The following is a 22,095-nucleotide window of genomic DNA, read 5'->3' as shown; positions in this document are numbered from 1 at the left end:
CATCGAGAGCATCTTGGTATGACAACTGCTTGGCAACCGACAGCAAGGCGCTAGAGGCTAGTGCGTATGGCCAATACATCACTGGGGCCGAGCTCCCTAACATCCAGGACCTCTATACCAGGCGGTGTCAGAGGAAGGCCCAAAAAATTGTCAGCCACCCAAGCTACAGACGGTTCTCTCTACCGCATGTCAAGTGGCAGCTTCTACCCCCAAGACATAAGACTACTAAACAAGACGGCTAAATAGCTAATCAAATGGCTACCATATGTGTGTGCTCTGTGAGTGTGTTCTCTATATGTAATTCCCTCATGTTTCATGTCTGATGGCAGCTGATGTCCCTCACTGTATGTCCTCCCTTGTGACTTTGTAGCCGGGCAATCATATCAACATAAACAAATGTTTAAACCGCATTATGATTTCACACGTCCAGTGGTTCATTTATGGTTTTAATCATGGTACACACATAATAATGACACCATATTGGCTTTGGTCCTGAGCTTCCGTTTGTCCCATTTCAGTAGGAGCACTGAGTAGATGAGGTACTCTATCTACCCCTCTCTCTTCTGTCTGTTCATCTGTCTGTTCATCTGTATGTGTGTTCATCTGTATGTCTGTCTGTCTGTTCATCTGTCTGTCACTCTCTCCTCTTCTCTCTCGGTCTTTAGCCCTCCTCTTTCTCTCATCACAAACATCCTGTCAGCAGAACAGAGGCAGATGTCGATATTTATTACGTTAGTTTGCCATTAAGAATTCTCCAGTTAACGTTGTTACTATGGAGATTAGAGGAGACAAGGCCAGTGACTTCCAAAGCAGCTGAGTAAGACAGAGACATTCAATTATTTTACCATAACAGTCTATCACACAATGACAGTCTAGTAGAACAACTATAACATTCAAGACAATGATGAGGTTTGTATTTGGAATATGTCACAAGAGCCATCTTCTCTCGCTCTCTCTTTCTGAGAGTGTGTGAGTGGTTGTCTGGTCACAGTCCGATGGGTCTGGGTAGATCAGGCTCCAGCATGGTTGCAGAGTTAACAGCTCCCAGACTGCAGGAGACAAAGCGTCAGGTCTAAATAAAGTGTGTCCCATTAGGGCACCCTATTCCCTATATAGTTCACTACGTTGGGCCCTGGTCAAATGTAGTGCACTATATAGGGAATAGGTTGCCATTTGAGACGTATTTTGGGACATAGTCAATGCTACAGTTTGTCATTCAGATGAAACACTTGAGGGGCCAACTATGTGTGATCTGGCAGGGATAGGAGGTTAGCGTTAGAGTTAAGAGATAGGGTTAAGGGTTAGGGGCTAAGGTTAGGGGTTAAGGCCACTGACCTCTCAATGACGCTGTTGTTGGATTGTAACTCTCTCACCACTATCTCCATCTCTTCCTTTAGTCGGTGCATCCTGGACACACAATGATAAAACACAGGGGTTTACACGCACATGCAGCCAGGCACATAACAAACACACACACACACACACACACACACACACACACACACACACACACACACACACACACACACACACACACACACACACACACACCTGAGGACCATGTGTTCCTTCTCCCTGGGTGTGGCCTCCTGACCCCCTGGTCCTGGCTGGGCTCTGAGCAGGACTCTGTCCAGGAACTGAGGAGAGCACAGCAGGACAATGGTCAGTGTTATCTTTAAAGCCACTTATTGGTGTAGGGATTGTGATGGAAATTTATGTTTGTGCTTTTCTAATAACCAATTTCTGTGTTCATGCAAGTGACTGATTGAATGAATCCTCACTATAAGTATCTGCAATTTGGCAGTACACCCAGAACCTTGTTTAGAGAAAGGGATATCTCAGTTTCAAGGTCTCAGCTTAGAGAGAAGAAGCCTCATGAGGGATTGGTCTGTCACATGCATGACCCAGTATTGGTAAGTCACATGAATGAAGCAAACATTAATTATGAATAATGAATAAGCTAAATCATGCAAATATAACTTGTCAGTATATAAAGGGAACTAACAGGACTGTCCCGTTAGAGCTCACTTCAGACCGGTACTTTACTCATCTAAGTTTGACTGTGACCTCTCCAGCTTGCTGACAATAAAGAGTGATTCATTTAAGATTGACTTCGAGTGCCCCTGTGAAGTAATTTCCATGACAGGATGATGCTAGAGATTACAGGTAAGAGGTCAAACAAATTTTTTCTCTCCCTCAATATCTTGTTTAATTATGAATTGTTAGTCAGTTATTAATTATTATATACTTATTATATTTCTCTATATCAATATATTTTTTAAATATTTTTATTTATTTATTATTAAACAATTATTATAGTTAAGGGAAACCTTGTTCTGGCGCTCCTCACACATCTCCAGGTCCCCCATCAGCCCTCGGGAGAAATTGCCAAAGTCTGACAGCCTGCACTGCATCTCACGGAGAACACTGACAACACACAAATAAAGAACAATAACAACACAACAGTATGATGAGCAAGTTGATATCACTAAAAGGTGTGTGTGTGTGTGTGTGTGTCTAACCTGCTCCAGGTCGATGCTGAGGCCAGCAGGTCTCGATACTTCTGTAGACATTCCTCTCTAAACAGACCCTTCACGCGCTTTATATGGGACGACAGGTGGATCCTAGCAGAGAGAGAGAGAGAGATGTGTTACACACACACACAAATAACACATTTTCCTCAGAAACAATGCTGACATACTCACTTCTCAAACTTGTGTATCTGCTCATCATTGTAGGCAAGCTCTAGGACAAACACAAGGGAGAGATTTATTAAACACTCAACACACAGGAGGCACACGTTAGACATGCAAGGGCACACACACGCACACGCACACGCACACACACACACACACACACACACACACACACATACTTCCAGTCAGTCGGTCCTTGCGGTACTGCTGGTGGATGGCCATGATCTTCTCCAGGAGGACCTCCATCTTCTGGATGCTGTAGAGGTCAGGGGTCAGAGTTCACACCAGACGCCATTTTAACCCCAACTCTGCACACTGCAACCCCTTGGCCCCGAGCACTTGTAGAGATGTGAATAAGGACGGGACAGGTATAAAAATGATGAAGGAAGTCTCACCTCTTGTCCTCAGCCAGACTCTCAGAGTGTTTGGCCAGTTCTATGTGCAGGTGTTCTAGACGGGTCTGGAATTCCCGGATCCCTCCGGCGTACACTGGCAGGTTCTCCCTGATCTACAAGGAGTGAACAGGGACAAACAACACCAGCCCAAACCTCTAGAGAGACAGCCATGGCCAGTGTCAAGGATCCCTCCCCACTACACAACACCCTTCCCCAGTCAGTTTCAACCGTATGTCTCTCACCAGTCGCAGCTTCTTGCTGTCATCAGTGGAGTCTGGGGCTTCCAGGGGGAACTGTCCTCTGCAAGAGGAGAGAATGAGAGGACGACAGGAGGGAGGGAGGGTGAGAGGTGAGGATGAGAGGATGAGAGGTGAGGATGAGGAGGGAGGGAGGGAGGGAGGGTGAGAGGATGAAAGGAGGACAGGAGGGAGGGAGGGTGAGAGGTGAGGATGAGAGGAAGACAGGATGGAGGGAGGGTGAGAGGTGAGGATGAGAGGATGAGAGGTGAGGATGAGGAGGGAGGGAGGGTGAGAGGATGAGAGGAGGACAGGAGGGAGGGAGGGTGAGAGGTGAGGATGAGAGGATGAGAGGTGAGGATGAGGAGGGAGGGAGGGAGGGTGAGAGGATGAGAGGAGGACAGGAGGGAGGGAGGGTGAGAGGTGAGGATGAGAGGATGAGAGGTGAGGATGAGGAGGGAGGGAGGGTGAGAGGATGAGAGGAGGACAGGAGGGAGGGAGGGTGAGAGGTGAGGATGAGAGGATGAGAGGTGAGGATGAGGAGGGAGGGAGGGTGAGAGGATGAGAGGAGGACAGGAGGGAGGGAGGGTGAGAGGTGAGGATGAGAGGAAGACAGGATGGAGGGAGGGTGAGAGGTAGGATGAGAGGATGAGAGGTGAGGATGAGGAGGGAGGGAGGTTGAGAGGTGAGGATGAGAGGAAGACAGGATGGAGGGAGGGTGAGAGGTAGGATGAGGAGGGAGGGAGGGTGAGAGGAGAGGATGAGAGGAGGACAGGAGGGAGGGAGGGTGAGAGGTGAGGATGAGGAGGGAGGGAGGGTGAGAGGAGAGGATGAGAGGAGGACAGGAGGGAGGGAGGGTGAGAGGAGAGGATGAGAGGTGAGGATGAGAGGAGGACAGGAGGGAGGGAGGGTGAGAGGAGAGGATGAGAGGAGGACAGGAGGGAGGGAGGGAGGGTGAGAGGAGAGGATGAGAGGAGGACAGGAGGGAGGGAGGGTGAGAGGAGAGGATGAGAGGAGGACAGGAGGGAGGGAGGGAGGGTGAGAGGAGAGGATGAGAGGTGAGGATGAGGAGGACAGGAGGGAGGGTGAGAGGTGAGGATGAGAGGTGAGGATGAGGAGGACAGGAGGGAGGGAGGGTGAGAGGTGAGGAGGGAGGGAGGGTGAGAGGAGAGGATGAGAGGAGGACAGGAGGGAGGGAGGGTTAGAGGAGAGGATGAGGGAGGGAGGGAGGGAGGGAGGGAGGGAGGGAGGAGGACAAGAGGGAGGGAGGGTGAGGATGAGGAGGACAGGAGGGAGGGAGGGAGGGTGAGAGGTGAATTAAAGTAAATCTACAACTGGTTTAGGTGTTCAATGCTCACAATGTTACAATGACTGAGATTTTAAGTGTTTTGTATGTGAGTGTGTGTACAGTGCCTTGCAAAAGTATTCATCCCCCTTGGCGTTTTTCCTATTTTGTTGCATTACAACCTGTAATATAAATTGATTTTTATTTGGATTTCATGTAATGGACATACACAAAATAGTCCAAATTGGCCTCCTGTCGCTCTGGATAAGAGCGTCTGCTAAAATAAAAACATTAAAAAAGTGAAATGAAAAAAAAAACTTATTTATAAAGTCCACTTGTGTGCAATCTAAGTGACATGATCTGTCACATGATCTCAGTATACAGTGGGGGAAAAAAGTATTTAGTCAGCCACCAATTGTGCAAGTTCTCCCACTTAAAAAGATGAGAGAGGCCTGTAATTTTCATCATAGCTACACGTCAACTATGACAGACAAATTGAGAAAAAAAAATCCAGAAAATCACATTGTAGGATTTGTAATGAATTTATTTGCAAATTATGGTGGAAAATAAGTATTTGGTCAAACAAGCAAGATTTCTGGCTCTCACAGACCTGTAACTTCTTCTTTAAGAGGCTCCTCTGTCCTCCACTCATTACCTGTATTAATGGCACCTGTTTGAACTTGTTATCAGTATAAAAGACACCTGTCCACAACCTCAAACAGTCACTCTCCAAACTCCACTATGGCCAAGACCAAAGAGCTGTCAAAGGACACCAGAAACAAAATTGTAGACCTGCACCAGGCTGGGAATACTGAATCTGCAATAGGTAAGCAGCTTGGTTTGAAGAAATCAACTGTGGGAGCAATTATTAGGAAATGGAAGACATACAAGACCACTGATAATCTCCCTCGATCTGGGGCTCCACGCAAGATCTCACCCCGTGGGGTCAAAATGATCACAAGAACGGTGAGCAAAAATCCCAGAACCACATGGGGGGACCTAGTGAATGACCTGCAGAGAGCTGGGACCAAAGTAACAAAGCCTACCATCAGTAACACACTACGTTGCCAGGGACTCAAATCCTGCAGTGCCAGACGTGTCCCCCTGCTTAAGCCAGTACATGTCCAGGCCCGTCTGAAGTTTGCTAGAGTGCATTTGGATGATCCAGAAGAGGATTGGGAGAATGTCATATGGTCAGATGAAACCAAAATAGAACTTTTTGGTAAAAACTCAACTCGTCGTGTTTGGAGGACAAAGAATGCTGAGTTGCATCCAAAGAACACCATACCTACTGTGAAGCATGGGGGTGGAAACATCATGCTTTGGTGCTGTTTTTCTGCAAAGGGACCAGGACGACTGATCCGTGTAAAGGAAAGAATGAATGGGGCCATGTATCGTGAGATTTTGAGTGAAAACCTCCTTCCATCAGCAAGGGCATTGAAGATGAAACGTGGCTGGGTCTTTCAGCATGACAATGATCCCAAACACACCGCCCGGGCAACGAAGGAGTGGCTTCGTAAGAAGCATTTCAAGGTCCTGGAGTGGCCTAGCCAGTCTCCAGATCTCAACCCCATAGAAAATCTTTGGAGGGAGTTGAAAGTCTGTGTTGCCCAGCGACAGCCTCAAAACATCACTGCTCTAGAGGAGATCTGCATGGAGGAATGGGCCAAAATACCAGCAACAGTGTGTGAAAACCTTGTGAAGACATACAGAAAACGTTTGACCTGTGTCATTGCCAACAAAGGGTATATAACAAAGTATTGAGAAACTTTTGTTATTGACCAAATACTTATTTTCCACCATAATTTGCAAATAAATTCATAAAAAATCCGACAATGTGATTTTCTGGATTTTTTTTCCTCATTTTGTCTGTCATAGTTGACGTGTACCTATGATGAAAATTACAGGCCTCTCTCATCTTTTTAAGTGGGAGAACTTGCACAATTGGTGGCTGACTAAATACTTTTTTCCCCCACTGTATATACACCTGTTCTGAAAGGCCCCAGAGTCTGCAACACCACTAAGCAAGGGGCACCACCAAGCAAGCGGCACCATGAAGACCAAGGAGTTCTCCAAACAGGTCATGGACAAAGTTGTGGAGAAGTACAGAACAGGGTTGGGTTATAAAAAAAATATCAGAAACGTTCAACATCCCACGGAGCACCATTAAATCCATTATAAAAAAATTGAAAGAATATGGCACCACAATAAACCTGCCAAGAGAGGGCCGCCCACCAAAGCTCACGGCCCAGGCAAGGAGGGCATTAATCAGAGGCAACAAAGAGACCAAAGATAACCCTGAAGGAGCTGCAAAGCTCCACAGCTGAGATTGGAGTATCTGCCCATAGGATCACTTTAAGCCATACACTCCACAGAGCTGGGCTTTACGGAAGAGTGGCCAGAAAAAAGCCATTGCTTAAAGAAAAAAATAAGCAAACACGTTTGGTGTTCGCCAAAAGGCATGTGGGAGACTCCCCAAATATATGGAAGAAGGTACTCTGGTCAAATGAGACTAAAATTGAGCTTTTTGGCCATCAAGGAAAATGCTATGTCTGGCGTAAACCCAACACCTCTCATCACCCAGAGAACACCATCCCCACAGTGAAGCATGGTGGTGGCAGCATCATGCTGTGGGGATGTTTTTCCATCGGCAGGGACTGGGAAACTGGTCAGAATTGAAGGAATGATGGATGGCGCTAAATACAGGGAGATTCTTGAGGGAAACCTGTTTCAGTCTTCCAGAGATTTGAGACTGGGACGGAGGTTCACCTTCCAGCAGGACAATGACCCTAAGTATACTGCTAAAGCAACACGTGAGTGGTTTAAGTGGAAACACTTAAATGTCTTGGAATGGCCTAGTCAAATCCCAGACCTCAATCCAATTGAGAATCTGTGGTATGACTTAAAGATTGCTGTACACCAGCGGAACCCATCCAACTTGAAGGAGCTGGAGCAGTTTTGCCTTGAAGAATGGGCAAAAATCCCAGTGGCTAGATGTGCCAAGCTTATAGAGACATACCCCAAGAGACTTGCAGCTGTAATTGCTGCAAAAGGTGGCTCTACAAAGTATTGACTTTGGGGGGGGTGAATAGTTATGCACGCTCAAGTTTTCTGTTTTTTTGTCTTATTTCTTGTTTGTTTTACAATAAAAATATTTTGCATCTTCAAAGTGGTAGGCATGTTGTGTAAATCAAATGATACAAACCCCCCAAAAATCTATTTTAATTCCAGGTTGTAAGGCAACAAAATAGGAAAGAATGCCAAAGGGGGTGAATACTTTCGCAAGCCACTGTATGTGGTCTTGTCTGTCACTCACAGTGTGTGTAGTCTGTGCTCAGAGCTGAGGCAGGACTGCAGTCTCATGTTGACCATGCTGATACTGAGCAGCGCGTCACCACACTCCCTACGCACCTTCTCTCTGGGTAGAGAGAGGGGGGAGAGCATGGGTCATGGCAAATCAATGGGATGTTGCTATTTTGTTCTCACGGTGTGTGTGTGTGTCTCACATGTAGCTGTAGTATCCATGTATGAACAGCTCTCTGTGTGTGTGTAAGGAACGCACTATCCTCAGGTACTGATGGACCACTCCTACTATCAACTAGACAGAGGAGAAGAGAGGGAGGAGAGATGGGAGAGGAGGAGAATGGGAGAGGAGAGAAAAGAGAGGATTTGAGTAAATAAATAGAAAAACACAACCATCAACAGATCATTCAGCTGACAGCTTTAACTCTCTTCCAGTTGGTCACACAGTGCTGGATCCCATGTCATGACTCACGTGTGTGGAGTGACACTCTTACCTTGGAGAAAGAGTAGTCTGACACAACGTCAAACCGGGATGGGATGTTGGGCATCTCAGCTAGAGGACAAAACACACATCATTTATAGTTTATTAATCAATTACAAATACAATATCCATATACACTGAGTGTACAAAACATTAAGGACAGCACCCCCCACCAGAACAGCCTCAATTCGTCGGGGCATGGACTCTACAAGGTGCCTAAATTGTTCCACAGGGATGCTGGCCCATGTTGACTCACATGCTTCCCACAGTTGTGTCCTTTGGGTGGTGGACCATTCTTGATACACACGGGAAACTGTTGAGCATGAAAACCCCAGCAGCATTGCAGTTCTTGACACACTCAAACCAGTGCGCCTGGCACCTACAACCATACCCCGTTCAAAGGCACTTAAATATGTTGTCTTGCCCATTCACCCTCTGAATGGCACACATACACAATCCATGTCTCAATTGTCTCAAGGCTTAAACATCCTTCTTTCACCTGTCTCCTCTTCATCTACACTGATTGAAGTGGATTTAACAAGCGACATCAATAAGGGATCATAGCTTTCACCTGGATTCACCCGGTCAGTCTGTCATGGAAAGAGCAGGTGTTCTTAATGTTTTGTAAACTCAGTGTATGTGTGTGTGTCATACGTTCTCTGTATGGGAGGCCAGCGTGTGTCTCTGGAGTGCGGCTGAGCAGCAGTAGCGGCTGGGAGGGCGAGGTAGGGGGGAAGTTGACCACCTTCATAGAGCCCTCCAGGGAAAGGTCATGACCCAGGAACAGGAAGTGCTGTTTCTCCAGCCCCACCCCCGTCTGAGATGCCACTTCCTCACAGAAGATGGCCGCCCTGGGGAGCGAGACGGGAGAGATGGGGGGGGGGGGCAGGGTGATTTTAGGTAAACACAAGTGTGTGTGTGTATGTGTGTGTGCGTGTGACTCACGTGTTGTAGTGGTGTATGTATAAGCGGTGAGCTGTGGCCTGTTGCAGGGAGAACAGATAGACTGAGACTCTCTGTAGTATGTCTGTGGTGGCAGAAAAGAACTGGTCAAATGCCCAACACTTCTCCTGGTCTGCCTCCAGTATACCAGCTAACACTGGCACTAGCTGACCCCTCAGACCCCTATACAAAAGAGAGTGAAAGACAGAGGGTTAAACTGCAACTTCAGACACAGTCATTAAAAGAGCTATGACAAGTCTCTCTTGGCTGAGAGTTGAGGAAAGACTGACTGCGTCACTTCTTGTTTTTATAAGAAACATTAATGTGTTGGAAATTCCAAATAGTTTGCATAGTCAACTTACACACAGCACTGACACACACACTTACCCCACCAGACATGCATTCTGACAAGCAGTCAATGCACAACAATTCTTGCAATTGTGAAAACAGCAGTTTTGATGGCTTTTGTTCAAAAGAGGGGTCTCCCAGCTTTCCATTCCTACTTTATTTATTTCTCAACTCCTAAATATGTGGGAACTACGCCATTTTAAACCCGGGGTTTTTAGTAAAAGCATGGTTAAGCATGTTACCGCTCCGTAATTCGCAGTGAGTGCATTGGGGAGTGGGGCTAAATGTAACACCGGTCAATTGTAGGGTGACTTGGGGTACAACGCCTCTCTACCTCAAAATCATTTCTTTGGAATTACTTACATTTTTTTGATGAGCAAGAGTAGTGGAAACCAGGGAAAGTGTTGGGGGGAAAATTGTGACATGAAGTGGTTTCTGTGAGAAGTACAGGCAGGGGGCTTTTTACCCCAGGTGGCAAGTTATCCTAAGTTACCATAACAGGTAGGCCTACATTATATTCAGTGTTTATGCAAGTTTTTTGGGACATACAATTAATCAATATGATAATAACTAGTTAAAAGACCACATTTGAGATCTGCCTAATGATTAGCCCAATAGGGTAAATGCAGATAGGCAACCCCATGCTTCAGCCTATTTATTTGCACTTTGCTGCATCAGTTGGGCTAAAGGTGATAATGTTTATTGCTAATAGCATACCTGATCATATGGACCATGCATAGGCTATATACTGTACATGGCCCAATATGTTTAAATCATTTTTACAAATAATTTTACCAATGTGTTATTGGGCTGATTTCTGGAGGTGAATATTCTATTTTAGATGGTGTCAGCATACTTATTTTAATTCATTTTGGAGTAGAATGTCCTTTTAAAAAGTCACCAGAACTGAGCTCCTGTCACGATCGTCGGTGAGAGAGGAGGACCAAGGCGCAGCGTTGAATGCGAACATATTTATTTATATAATGATCACACGATCAAAAACAACAAAACGATAACGTGACGTCTACGGTTTAACACAAACCACACTGGAACAAGAAACCACAATGAATGAATGCCTAACGGCTACCTAAGTATGACTCCCAATCAGAGACAACGAGCTACAGCCGTCTCTGATTGGGAGCCACCCTGGCCAACATAGATATACAACAACTAGAACCAACACACATGAAAACTCACACCCTGGCTCAACATACTAGAGTCCCCAGAGCCAGGGCGTGACAGTACCCCCCCCTAAAGGCGCGGACTCCGACCGCGCCAACCAAACACCACAGGGGAGGGACCGGGTGGGCACTCCGCCTTGGCGGCGGATCCGGCTCCGGGCATGATCCCCACTCGCTCTCCAACCCCCCAAGCTACCCCTGGTCCGGTCTGGCCCTGCACACTGGTGGAGCGGATTGCTCTAGCTCCGGCGTGAAGCAGCTGACCCGTGCTGAACCAGGCACCAGTGGAACAGGCACGGGCTGTGCCGGACTGATGACGCACACCACTGGCTTGGTGTGGGGAGCAGGAACGGCCCGAGCCGGGCTGACGAAACGCACCCCTGACTTGGTGCGGGGAGCAGGAGCGGGCCGAACTGGGCTGACGAAACGCACCACTGACTTGGTGCGGGGAGCAGGAACGGGCCGAGCCGGGCTGACGAAGCGCACCACTGACTTGGTGCGGGGAGCAGGAACGGGCCGAGCCGGGCTGACGAAGCGCACCACTGACTTGGTGCGGGGAGCAGGAACGGGCCGAGCCGGGCTGACGACGCGCACCATTGGCCTGGTGCGGGGAGCAGGAACAGGCCGGACCGTACTGGGGACACACACCACTGGTCCTACGCAGGGATCTGGAATGGGCCGGACCGGACTGGTAACACCCCAGTACCTCTCGCCGTGCCTCTACACCTTCCATCCCCTCTTCGACCAGTGGCCCCCGTAACCTGGCGGCCTCCTCTGCCAACCCGCTGGGCCGCTCTGCCGCGGTCTCCTGCTGGCCCGTCGTCCACGGCGTTAGCCCCCCCCTAAAAAATGTCTGGGCGTCTCTCCTACCCGTGGACCAGGTCTCCATGTCCCTCGCCAGCCTTTCGCCCTTCTGCTTCCATGTCAAGCCCTTCTCTTCCTCACCCGGCTTGACCCAGTCGAGGAGGCGAAGGATATCTGCTAGAGATCTCCCTGGCGATGGCTCCTGGACACGCTGCTTGGTCCAGTCTTGGTGGTTTCTTCTGTCACGATCGTCGGTGAGAGAGGAGGACCAAGGCGCAGCGTTGAATGCGAACATATTTATTTATATAATGATCACACGATCAAAAACAACAAAACGATAACGTGACGTCTACGGTTTAACACAAACCACACTGGAACAAGAAACCACAATGAATGAATGCCTAACGGCTACCTAAGTATGACTCCCAATCAGAGACAACGAGCTACAGCCGTCTCTGATTGGGAGCCACCCTGGCCAACATAGATATACAACAACTAGAACCAACACACATGAAAACTCACACCCTGGCTCAACATACTAGAGTCCCCAGAGCCAGGGCGTGACATCTCCTCAGTCCTTCTACATAAAAATTATAGGAAAGACCCACCCCCTTCAACCCCCCTCCGCGACCTTCCCCCCCCCCACTCCTACACATTTTTCCACAGGAAACACTGCCTCACGGCACAACACCTCTCCCCCATGTGACCTACTTGTTGTGTGTATATACTGACATGTGTAACTGATAGATGCACATGCTATTTTACAGTAAACAAATTGACAACAGACTTTCAGTACGCTTATAGGGAAGGACATTCAACAAGCACCGCACTTACACAAATGACTGATCATAAATTGATGATAAAAAGATTGTGGGGGCTGTTTCGTTAGACTTCAGTGCGGCTTTTGACATTATCGATCATAGTCTGCTGCTGGAAAAATTGATGTGTTATGGCTTTACACCCCCTGCTATACTGTGGATAAAAACATACCTGTCTTACAGAACACAGAGGGTGTTCTTTAATGGAAGCCTCTCCAACATAATCCAGGTAGAATCAGGAATTCCCCAGTGCAGCTGTCTAGGCCTCTTGCTTTTTTCCATCTTTACTAACGACATGCCACTGGCTTTGAGTAAAGCCAGTGTGTCAATGTATGCAGATGACTCAACACTATACACGTCAGCTACTACAGTGACTGAAATGACTGCAACACTTAACAAAGAGCTACAGTTAATTTCAGAATGGGTGGCAAGGAATAAGTTAGTCCTAAATACACTACCGGTCAAAAGTTTTAGAACACCTACTCATTCAAGGGTTTTTCTTTATTTTTACTATTTTCTACATTGTAGAAAGTAGTGAAGACATCAAAACTATGAAATAACACATATCGAATCATGTAGTAATCAAAAAAGTGTTAAACAAATCAAAATATATTTTATATTTGAGATTCTTCAAATAGCTACCCTTTGCCTTGATGACAGCTTTGCACACTCTTGGCATTCTCTCAACCAGCTTCATGAGGTAGTCACCTCGAATGCATTTCAATTAACAGGTGTGCCTTCTTAAAAGTTAATTTGTGGATTTTGTTGTGACAAGGTAGGGGTGGTATACAGAAGATAACCCTATTTGGTAAAAGACCAAGTCCATATTATGGCAAGAACAGCTCAAATAAGCAAAGAGAAACGACAGTCCATCATTACTTTAAGACATGAAGGTCAGTCACTCCGGAATATTTCAAGAACTTTGAAAGTTTCTACAAGTGCATTCGCAAAACCCATCAAGCGCTATGATGAAACTGACTCTCATGAGGACCTCCACAGGAATGGAAGACCCAGAGTTACCTCTGCTGCAGAGGATAAATTAATTAGAGTTACCAGCCTCAGAAATGGCAGCCCAAATAAATGCTTCACAAAGTTCAAGTAACAGACACATCTCAACAGCAACTGTTCAGAGGAGACTGTGTGAATCAGGCCTTCATGGTCGAATTGCTGCAAAGAAACCACTTCTAAAGGACACCAATAAGAAGAACAGACTTGCTTGGGCCAAGTAACACGAACAATGGACATTAGACCGGTGGAAATTTGTCCATTGGTCTGGAGTCCAAATTTGAGATTTTTGGTTCCAACTGCCGTGTCTTTGTGAGATGCGGTGTGGGTGAACGGATGATCTCTGCATGTGTATTTCCCACCGTAAAGCATGGAGGAGGAGGTGTTATGTTGTGGGGGTGCTTTGCTGGTGACACTGTCTGTATTTTATTTAGAATTCAAGGCACACTTAACCAGCATGGCTACCACAGCTTTTTGAAGAATCTCAAATATAACATCTATTTTGATTTGTTTAACATGTTTTTGGTTACTACATGATTCCATATGTGTTATTTCATAGTTTTGATTTCTTCACTATTATTCTACAATTTAGAAAATAGTCAAAATAAAGAAAAACCCTTGAATGAGTAGGTGTTCCAAAACTTTTGACAGTTAGTGTATTTCAAAAACTAAAAGCATTGTATTTGGGACAAATCATTCACTAAACCCTAAACCTCAACTAAATCTTGTAATGAATCATGTGGAAATTGAGCAAGTTGAGGTGACTAAACTGCTTGGAGTAACCCTGGATTGTAAACTGTCATGGTCAAAACATATTGATACAACAGTAGCTAAGATGGGGATAATAGTAGCTAAATCTGTCCATAATAAAGTGCTGCTCTGCCTTCTTAACAACACTATCAACAAGGCAGGTCCTACAGGCCCTAGTTTTGTCGCACCTGGACTACTGTTCTGTCGTGTGGTCAGGTGCCACAAAGAGGGACATAGGAAAATTGCAATTGGTTCAGAACAGGGCAGCACGGCTGGCCCTTGGATGTACAAAGAGAGCTAACATTAATAATATGCATTTCAATCTCTCCTGGCTCAAAGTAGAGGAGAGATTGACTTCATCACTACTTGTATTTGTGAGAGGTATTGACATGTTGAATGCACGAAGCTGTCTGTTTGAACTACTGTTACACAGCTCTGACACCCATGCATACCCCACAAGACATGCCACCAGAGGTCTCTTCACAGTCCCCAAGTCCAGAACAGACTATGGGAGGCACACAGTACTACATAGAGCCATGACTACATGGAACTCTATTCCACATCAAGTAACTGATGCAAGCAGTAAAATTAGATTTAAAAACAGATAAAAATACACCTTTTGGAACAGTGGGGACTGTGAAGCAACACAAACATAGGCACAGACACATGCATACACACACACGATAACATACGCTCTATACACACACGTACACATGGATTTTGTGTTGTAGATATGTGGTAGTAGAATAGGGGCCTGAGGGCACTATTTTAAAAATTGTATCTGCCTTAATGTTGCTGGACCCCAGGAAGAGTAGCTGCTGCCATGGCAGGAAATAATGGGGATCCATAATAAATACAAATACAAACACTTCATATTAATGTTTTTAAATGTTTGTAAATTGTAAAGTATTTTGTCTGTAATGTCTTTTTTGTCATATATCAGACCCCAGTAAGACTAGCTGTCGCCATTGGCGTCGGCTAATGGGGATCCTAACAAATCAAATCAAAGGTACTGACTTTGAGAGCAGGCAGCTGTGTGGTAGGTGGTAGCTCCACTCTATAGGTCCGTCGTTGACCCTCTGGACTCCAGCAATGGCCCCTACCGGCTTCTCTTTGGTGATCTTATACCTGCACGGCACAGACAGGGGAAGAGGAGGAGCAGAGAGAGGAGAAGACACTAGCTCCTTATTTTACAGTCCTATTTCAGCTGTTGTTGTGTTTATTTGGACGAATCCCAAATAAATAAAATAGCAATTATTAGACAATTTCACCATAGTAATTAACTGCACACTCACTGTTGAAGCTATGAAACACACCACACACAGACTTACATGGTGGGTTTGTTCCTGCGGGGTCCTCCGTAGGGTGTGAAGGGTAAAGTACCGGTGGCAGCGTGGTAAAACGTCACTCCAATACTCCACAGGTCAACACTCACACCATAGGCCTTGTGCTGGGGCTTACGCAGTACTGCACGCTCATACATGTCTGGGTGCTACACACACACACACACACACACATGCACACACACACACACACACAAGCTCAATAACACAAAAACAAACACCATAGCCGCCCTAACTTATGTTATCTGCTGAGGGTTATGCAAAACTGCAGGCTCATACATCTCAGTAAACATTAAATGTACTCTCCCTCTCTCTTACCTTTCCCCTCTTCTCCCCATAGCCTCCCTGTATTCTCTCCTCCACTACCTTTCCTCTCTACTCCTCCCTTTCTCACCAGGTATTCCTCTGTTCCATAGATGGAGACAAACTTCTCATCATCCTCTAGCTCTCTGGCCGCTCCGAAGTCTGTTAGCTTATAGACGGAACTCCCGTCCTCTCCCACCTGACGCATGATGTTCCCAGGCTTAATGTCCCGGTGCACCACCCCGTTCTCACGCAGATGGTTCATCCCTTGCACTAGAAGAAATAGGAGGAATGGTTCATTCCATTAATTGGGGGGGGGGGGGGACTAACTTCTTCCCTCATCCCCAGGCCCCTAACCTCTCTACCCCTCCTCACACACCCACACACTGTAGTACTATGAGGAACTCTGTCTCTGGCAGACCGAAGGCGTTCTCTGGCTCCTCCAGCAGACTGAGCAGACTGCCTCCTGAACAATACTCCATCACCAACACCTTCTGTTTACTGTTCAGCTAGAGAGAGAGAGAGAGTTAGAGTTAATACATAAATACAAGGGAGAGTTGAAATGGCAGACTAATACAGGTCTTCTCCTCCCTCCTTAACTCCTCCCCTCCTCCTTCCTCACCTCTTCCCATCCCAACTCTCCCCTCTCCCATCCTTAACTCCTCCCCTCCTCACCTCCTCCACAGAGAAGAGCTTGACGATGTTGTTGTGGTTGAGTCTCCTGAGCATCTCAAACTCTCTCATCTGAACCTCATACGGACGGCTGTAGCTCAATTGGTTAAACACCTTCACCGCAACCTGCTCCCCTGTCCTCTACACACGGGCACACACACACAAAATCAGTTATAAAAAGTTACATAGTTATTAGTTGTCAGCTTTTTTGTCATATGACATTGTTATGTAGTTGTTATAAGTGTACAGTGTTACCATTGGGCTCCATGATAGACATGCTAGGTTATCACAGTGAAGATGTGTTCCGTCACAGAAAGTATGTTTCCCTCAGTGGGTGTAAGAAGTAGCCTACACTTCAAAGTTTAGATGCAGATTACATCTCATTCACGCTGAAGTTTTTGATCTCGTTAGCTTTTTCTTTGATGTACTGTAATGGTGGTGGTGGTGGTGGGTGTGTGTGTGTGTGTGTGTGTGTGTTTGTGTCTGTGTGTGTGTGTGTGTGTGTGTGTGTGTGTGTGTGTGTGTGTGTATGTATGTGGGCGTATGCTGATGTTTGTAATAATGTAGTCTGTGGGGAGATGCTGACGTGTATAATGGTTTATGGCGTATATCAGGGTCAGTGATTCTCAATGTTGACCCTGGGAACCAACTGTGTGTGCCGGATGTGGCTCTGAGCATCACTTTGACACCTAGCCAGTGCCGATTTTAGCATGTAAATCTTGGTGGGGCAAACTCCCCCAAATTTGTTTTAGATGCATGCCAGCAAAGCCACTACACAACACAACACTAAACAATACATTAATTGCACTATAACGGTGACAAACGGTGCCCACAAACTGTTAGGGCCTACATAAAGCTGGCCTGACAGCAGAGCTTTCTTTTCAGCAACATGTAGTGAATCCTTACCACTGCTACACCTGGCTATCAGCAGAGCCTTGTCTGTCAGGGAAACAGTTCATTCAGACTAATTTACTGCCTTTAAAAAAAAGCATAGCTGATATGGCTGACTTGCTTAAACAAATGTGGTTTCTACTGACAATTGAGATGTACAAACTATGGCATAAGGGGACGACGAGCGGATAATAGGCAATCCGTAATTTCGATTAAGACATTAATGAGCGAGCTAGGACAGACGTAGTCAATATAACTATTTGTTCAGCACTTTTGAAATGTACAGAGACAGAATTCAGAACATGGGCCGTTCTTACAGTATTCTCCCTGTACACCAAGTCAGAACCGTAGGATAAATAAAGGGGGCATATAAGCAGACAATGAAAGCTCTTACAATATTCAATGATTACATTTGTCTAAAACACGCCATAGGCTACATGTGTACCACCAAGTCAGAACAGTAGGCTAAGTTATGAGGGAGGAAAGGGACCTAATGATTAGGGTGGCTAATTAGACATGGCTACTAACAGCTTACTACACAACATACAGTGAGGGAAAAAAGTATTTGATCCCCTGCTGATTTTGTACGTTGCCCACTGACAAAGAAATGATCAGTCTATAATTTTAATGTTAGGTTTATTTGAACAGTGAGAGACAGAATAACAACAAAAAAATCCAGAAAAACGCATGTCAAAAATTTTATAAATTGATTTGCATTTTAATAAGGGACATAAGTATTTGACCCCTCTGCAAAACATGACTTAGTACTTGGTGGCAAAACCCTTGTTGGCAATCACAGTGGTCAGACATTTCTCGTAGTTGGCCACCAGGTTTGCACACATCTCAGGAGGGATTTTGTCCCACTCCTCTTTGCAGATCTTCTCCAAGTCATTAAGGTTTCGAGGCTGACGTTTGGCAACTCGAACCTTCAGCTCCCTCCACAGATTTTCTATGGGATTAAGGTCTGGAGACTGGCTAGGCCACTCCAGGACCTTAATGTGCTTCTTCTTGAGCCACTCCTTTGTTGCCTTGGCCGTGTGTTTTGGGTCATTGTCATGCTGGAATACCCATCCACGACCCATTTCAATGCCCTGGCTGAGGGAAATAGGTTCTCACCCAAGATTTGACGGTACATGGCCCCATCCATCGTCCCTTTGATGCGGTGAAGTTGTCCTGTTCCCTTAGCAGAAAAACACCCCCAAAGCATAATGTTTCCACCTCCATGTTTGACGGTAGGGATGGTGTAACTCCTGAGTGGCGCAGTGGTCTAAGGCACTGCATCGCAGTGCTAACTGTGCCACTAGAGATCCTGGTTCGAATCCAGGCTCTGTCGCAGCCGGCCGCGACCGGGAGACTCATGGGCGGCGCACAATTGGCCCAGCGTCGTCCAGGTTAGGGGAGGGAATGGCCGGCAGGGATGTAGCTCAGTTGATAGAGCATGGCGTTTGCAATGCCAGGGTTGTGGGTTCGATTCCCACGGGGGGCCAGTATAAAAAAAATATGTATTCACTAAATGTAAGTTGCTCTGGATAAGAGCGTCTGCTAAATGACGTAAATGTAACTAAATGTAAATGTGTTCTTGGGGTCATAGGCAGCATTCCTCCTCCTCCAAACACGGCGAGTTGAGTTGATGCCAAAGAGCTCCATTTTGGTCTCATCTGACCACAACATTTTCACCCAGTTCTCCTCTGAATCATTCAGATGTTCATTGGCAAACTTCAGACGGGCATGTATATGTGCTTTCTTGAGCAGGGGGACCTTGCGGGCGCTGCAGGATTTCAGTCCTTCACGGCGTAGTGTGTTACCAATTGTTTTCTTGGTGACTATGGTCCCAGCTGCCTTGAGATCATTGACAAGATCCTCCCATGTAGTTCTGGGCTGATTCCTCACCGTTCCCATGATCATTGCAACTCCACGGGGTGAGATCTTGCATGGAGCCCCAGGCCGAGGGAGATTGACAGTTCTTTTGTGTTTCTTCCATTTGCAAATAATCGCACCAACTGTTGTCACCTTCTCACCAAGCTGCTTGGCAATGGTCTTGTAGCCCATTCCAGCCTTGTGTAGGTCTACAATCTTGTCCCTGACATCCTTGGAGAGCTCTTTGGTCTTGGCCATGGTGGAGAGTTTGGAATCTGATTGATTGATTGCTTCTGTGGACAGGTGTCTTTTATACAGGTAACAAACTGAGATTAGGAGCACTCCCTTTAAGAGTGTGCTCCTAATCTCAGCTCGTTACCTGTATAAAAGACACCTGGGAGCCAGAAATCTTTCTGATTGAGAGGGGGTCAAATACTTATTTCCCTCATTAAAATGCAAATCAATTTATAACATTTTGACATGCGTTTTTCTGGATTTTTTTGTTGTTATTCTGTCTCTCACTGTTCAAATAAACCTACCATTAGAATTATAGACTGATCATTTCTTTGTCAGTGGGAAAACGTACAAAATCAGCAGGGGATCAAATACTTTTTTCCCTCACTGTACACTTAGTATTACTTTCTTGGCTACAGTTACATATCTCCCTTTCATATTACATAATTTATGCAGCAGCATACAACACATTTTTGGACTCACCTTGGTGTGCTGTGCTCACTTGAACAGGAAGGTGGCGCGGGGTTGCTTCTTGTGGGCTCTAGAAAGAGGCCAGAAATCCCAACTTGGAATTCCGAGTTGGATGACCGTTTAAAATTATTTTCCGTATTTTCCCAGTCGGAGCTAGTTTTATCCAAGGTCCCAGTTGTCTTGAACTCACTGAAGTCTGAGATTCCCCAGTTCCGAGTTTCCAGTTGTTTTGAACGCGGAAGAAGTCATGCTGGATTGACAGCATGGCCAATGTATTCAAACTTTTCTGGCCCATTGCGTTACCCCCTTTTTCGTGATATCCAATTGGTAGTTACGATCTTGTCTCATCGCTGCAACTCCCCTACGGACTCGGCGAAGGTCGAGAGCCAAGCCGCACTGCTTATTGACACACTGCTCGCTTAACCCGGAAGCCAGCCGCACCAAAGTCTCGAAGGAAACACTGTTGAACTGACGACCGAAGTCAGTTTACAGGTGCCACAAGAAGTCGCTAGAGCACAATGAGACAAGGAGATCCCGGCTGGCCGAACCCTCCCCTAACTCGGACAACGCTGGGCCAATTGTGCACCGCCTCATGGGTCTCCTGGTCACAGCCGGCTATGACACAGCCTGGGATCGAACCCGGGGCTGCAGTGGTGCCATAGTTGTTGAATTTACGATTTCCAACTTGTTGTAATGTTTATGTCCAATGGCCGATGAGCACCGATACGTTTTATCTATAATTTATCTTCATGTGACAAGGATTGAAAAGGATTTGAAAGTAGATTGCCGACTTGATGCATGATGATGACTGCTTGTCTAGCTTGCTAGCTAAGATTTTGAAAGTATGATGTTGACATGATCAGTCCAATCAAAGCTACCGTATATATACCGTGATTTGACGTCATTTTATCTGTGGCCAATGACCTTGAGCCTTCTTTGATGGTCACTTCTAATGTAAGTCTATGGCAGCACCCAAGGGGCTTGAATTTTCGAGCTCTACCTGTAGATTTTGCAGTGAAGTAGTGTCCCCATGAATGACAGAACAGTGAGCCAATCACGGCACAACTAGAGAACATTACTATTTAGTTTTTGTTGCTAAACAGGTGGGGGCTCAAAACACCTGCCCTGAATGACGCGTCGCCATTGCACCTAGCATACTACTGTAACTACAATCTTTTTTTTGTAAAGGTGAGTTTAGAGTCCTACCTTGTTGCGGGCTTTGTAGACGCTGGCTGTGGCCCCCTGACCAAGCACATCTCCCAGAGACCACAGGTAGTTGGCTGTGCTCGCAGTCATCTTCTCTGTCATATACAGCCTGGAGGAGTCTGATTGGCGGCGGTAGGGAATATACAGTAGGCTATGAGTCAAGAACTGAAACACACCTTCTCTTCAGAATGAAACCTATTCACAGGATGTTGGTGGGGAATGAAGAGTGAAGGGGTTGTGGTTAATATAAAGTCAGAGGAAATGTGGACTTCTCTATCGTCAGAAAGGTAAACAACAAGGGGAAATTGTGAAGTGAATAGATACATTCCACTGCCCCTAATCATACGGTCTATGGTAGGGACTATCAATGTTGATACATATTTCTGTTGAAAACGAAGATATACACTGTAACGTTCTGAACAGATGAGACCAGTCAGATGTTGTGATGTGCACTACCGGGGTGGGCTTTGTGACAAGGCTTAGTAAGAAAACAAATATGATTTTTTACACAATAATTCAGACAATATGTGTGTTTAAAAACGGATAGGCAAACATTGACACACTTGCCAAAACTCCAACTGAAGTTCAAGGTTCGAGGTCTTGAATAAAAGGTAGCCTACCTGTGTCGTTTTTGTCACAGGGACAAATTCCAACTATTTTAATCCACAATCTGCTACATTTCACTGACGTTTCCCGAAAAAACCGATGGCAACCGCACCAATTATCCGTCACTGAACGGGGCTATCGTGGAAGACTTCGGCGGAAATGCTACTACAGTCTGTCTGCATTCTATGTCAGTTTCGGTTCAGTGCTGTAACTTCCGAGTTTTGCACCAGCCCACTTTAAAGATAAGCTCTGGCGATATCTAGTGGCA

General features: G+C 46.1%; 1 protein-coding gene across 1 annotated transcript; it reads right to left on the bottom strand.

Annotated features, from left to right (window-relative positions):
- Positions 1-428: 428 nt before the first annotated feature.
- ikbke (inhibitor of nuclear factor kappa B kinase subunit epsilon) lies at positions 429-22,031 on the bottom strand. Its single transcript, XM_084193125.1, has 21 exons — positions 21,842-22,031; positions 21,222-21,416; positions 16,566-16,703; positions 16,270-16,399; positions 15,982-16,163; positions 15,576-15,736; positions 15,262-15,372; positions 9,342-9,521; positions 9,051-9,247; positions 8,410-8,468; positions 8,119-8,210; positions 7,929-8,030; positions 3,334-3,391; positions 3,092-3,204; positions 2,876-2,952; positions 2,706-2,745; positions 2,523-2,624; positions 2,331-2,427; positions 1,552-1,637; positions 1,336-1,407; positions 429-1,049 (listed from the first exon to the last, which is right to left on the bottom strand). The coding sequence occupies exons 2-21, from the start codon at positions 21,321-21,323 to the stop codon at positions 986-988; spliced, it is 2,163 nt and encodes a 720-aa protein (XP_084049251.1). The 5' UTR covers positions 21,324-21,416; positions 21,842-22,031; the 3' UTR covers positions 429-985.
- Between the last annotated feature and the right edge of the window lie 64 nt (positions 22,032-22,095).

Source organism: Coregonus lavaretus, assembly GCF_964263955.1.
Source record: "Coregonus lavaretus genome assembly, contig: HAP1_SCAFFOLD_3549, whole genome shotgun sequence".
NCBI lineage: Eukaryota > Metazoa > Chordata > Actinopteri > Salmoniformes > Salmonidae > Coregonus > Coregonus lavaretus.
This window is presented reverse-complemented; position numbering and strand designations above follow the sequence as displayed.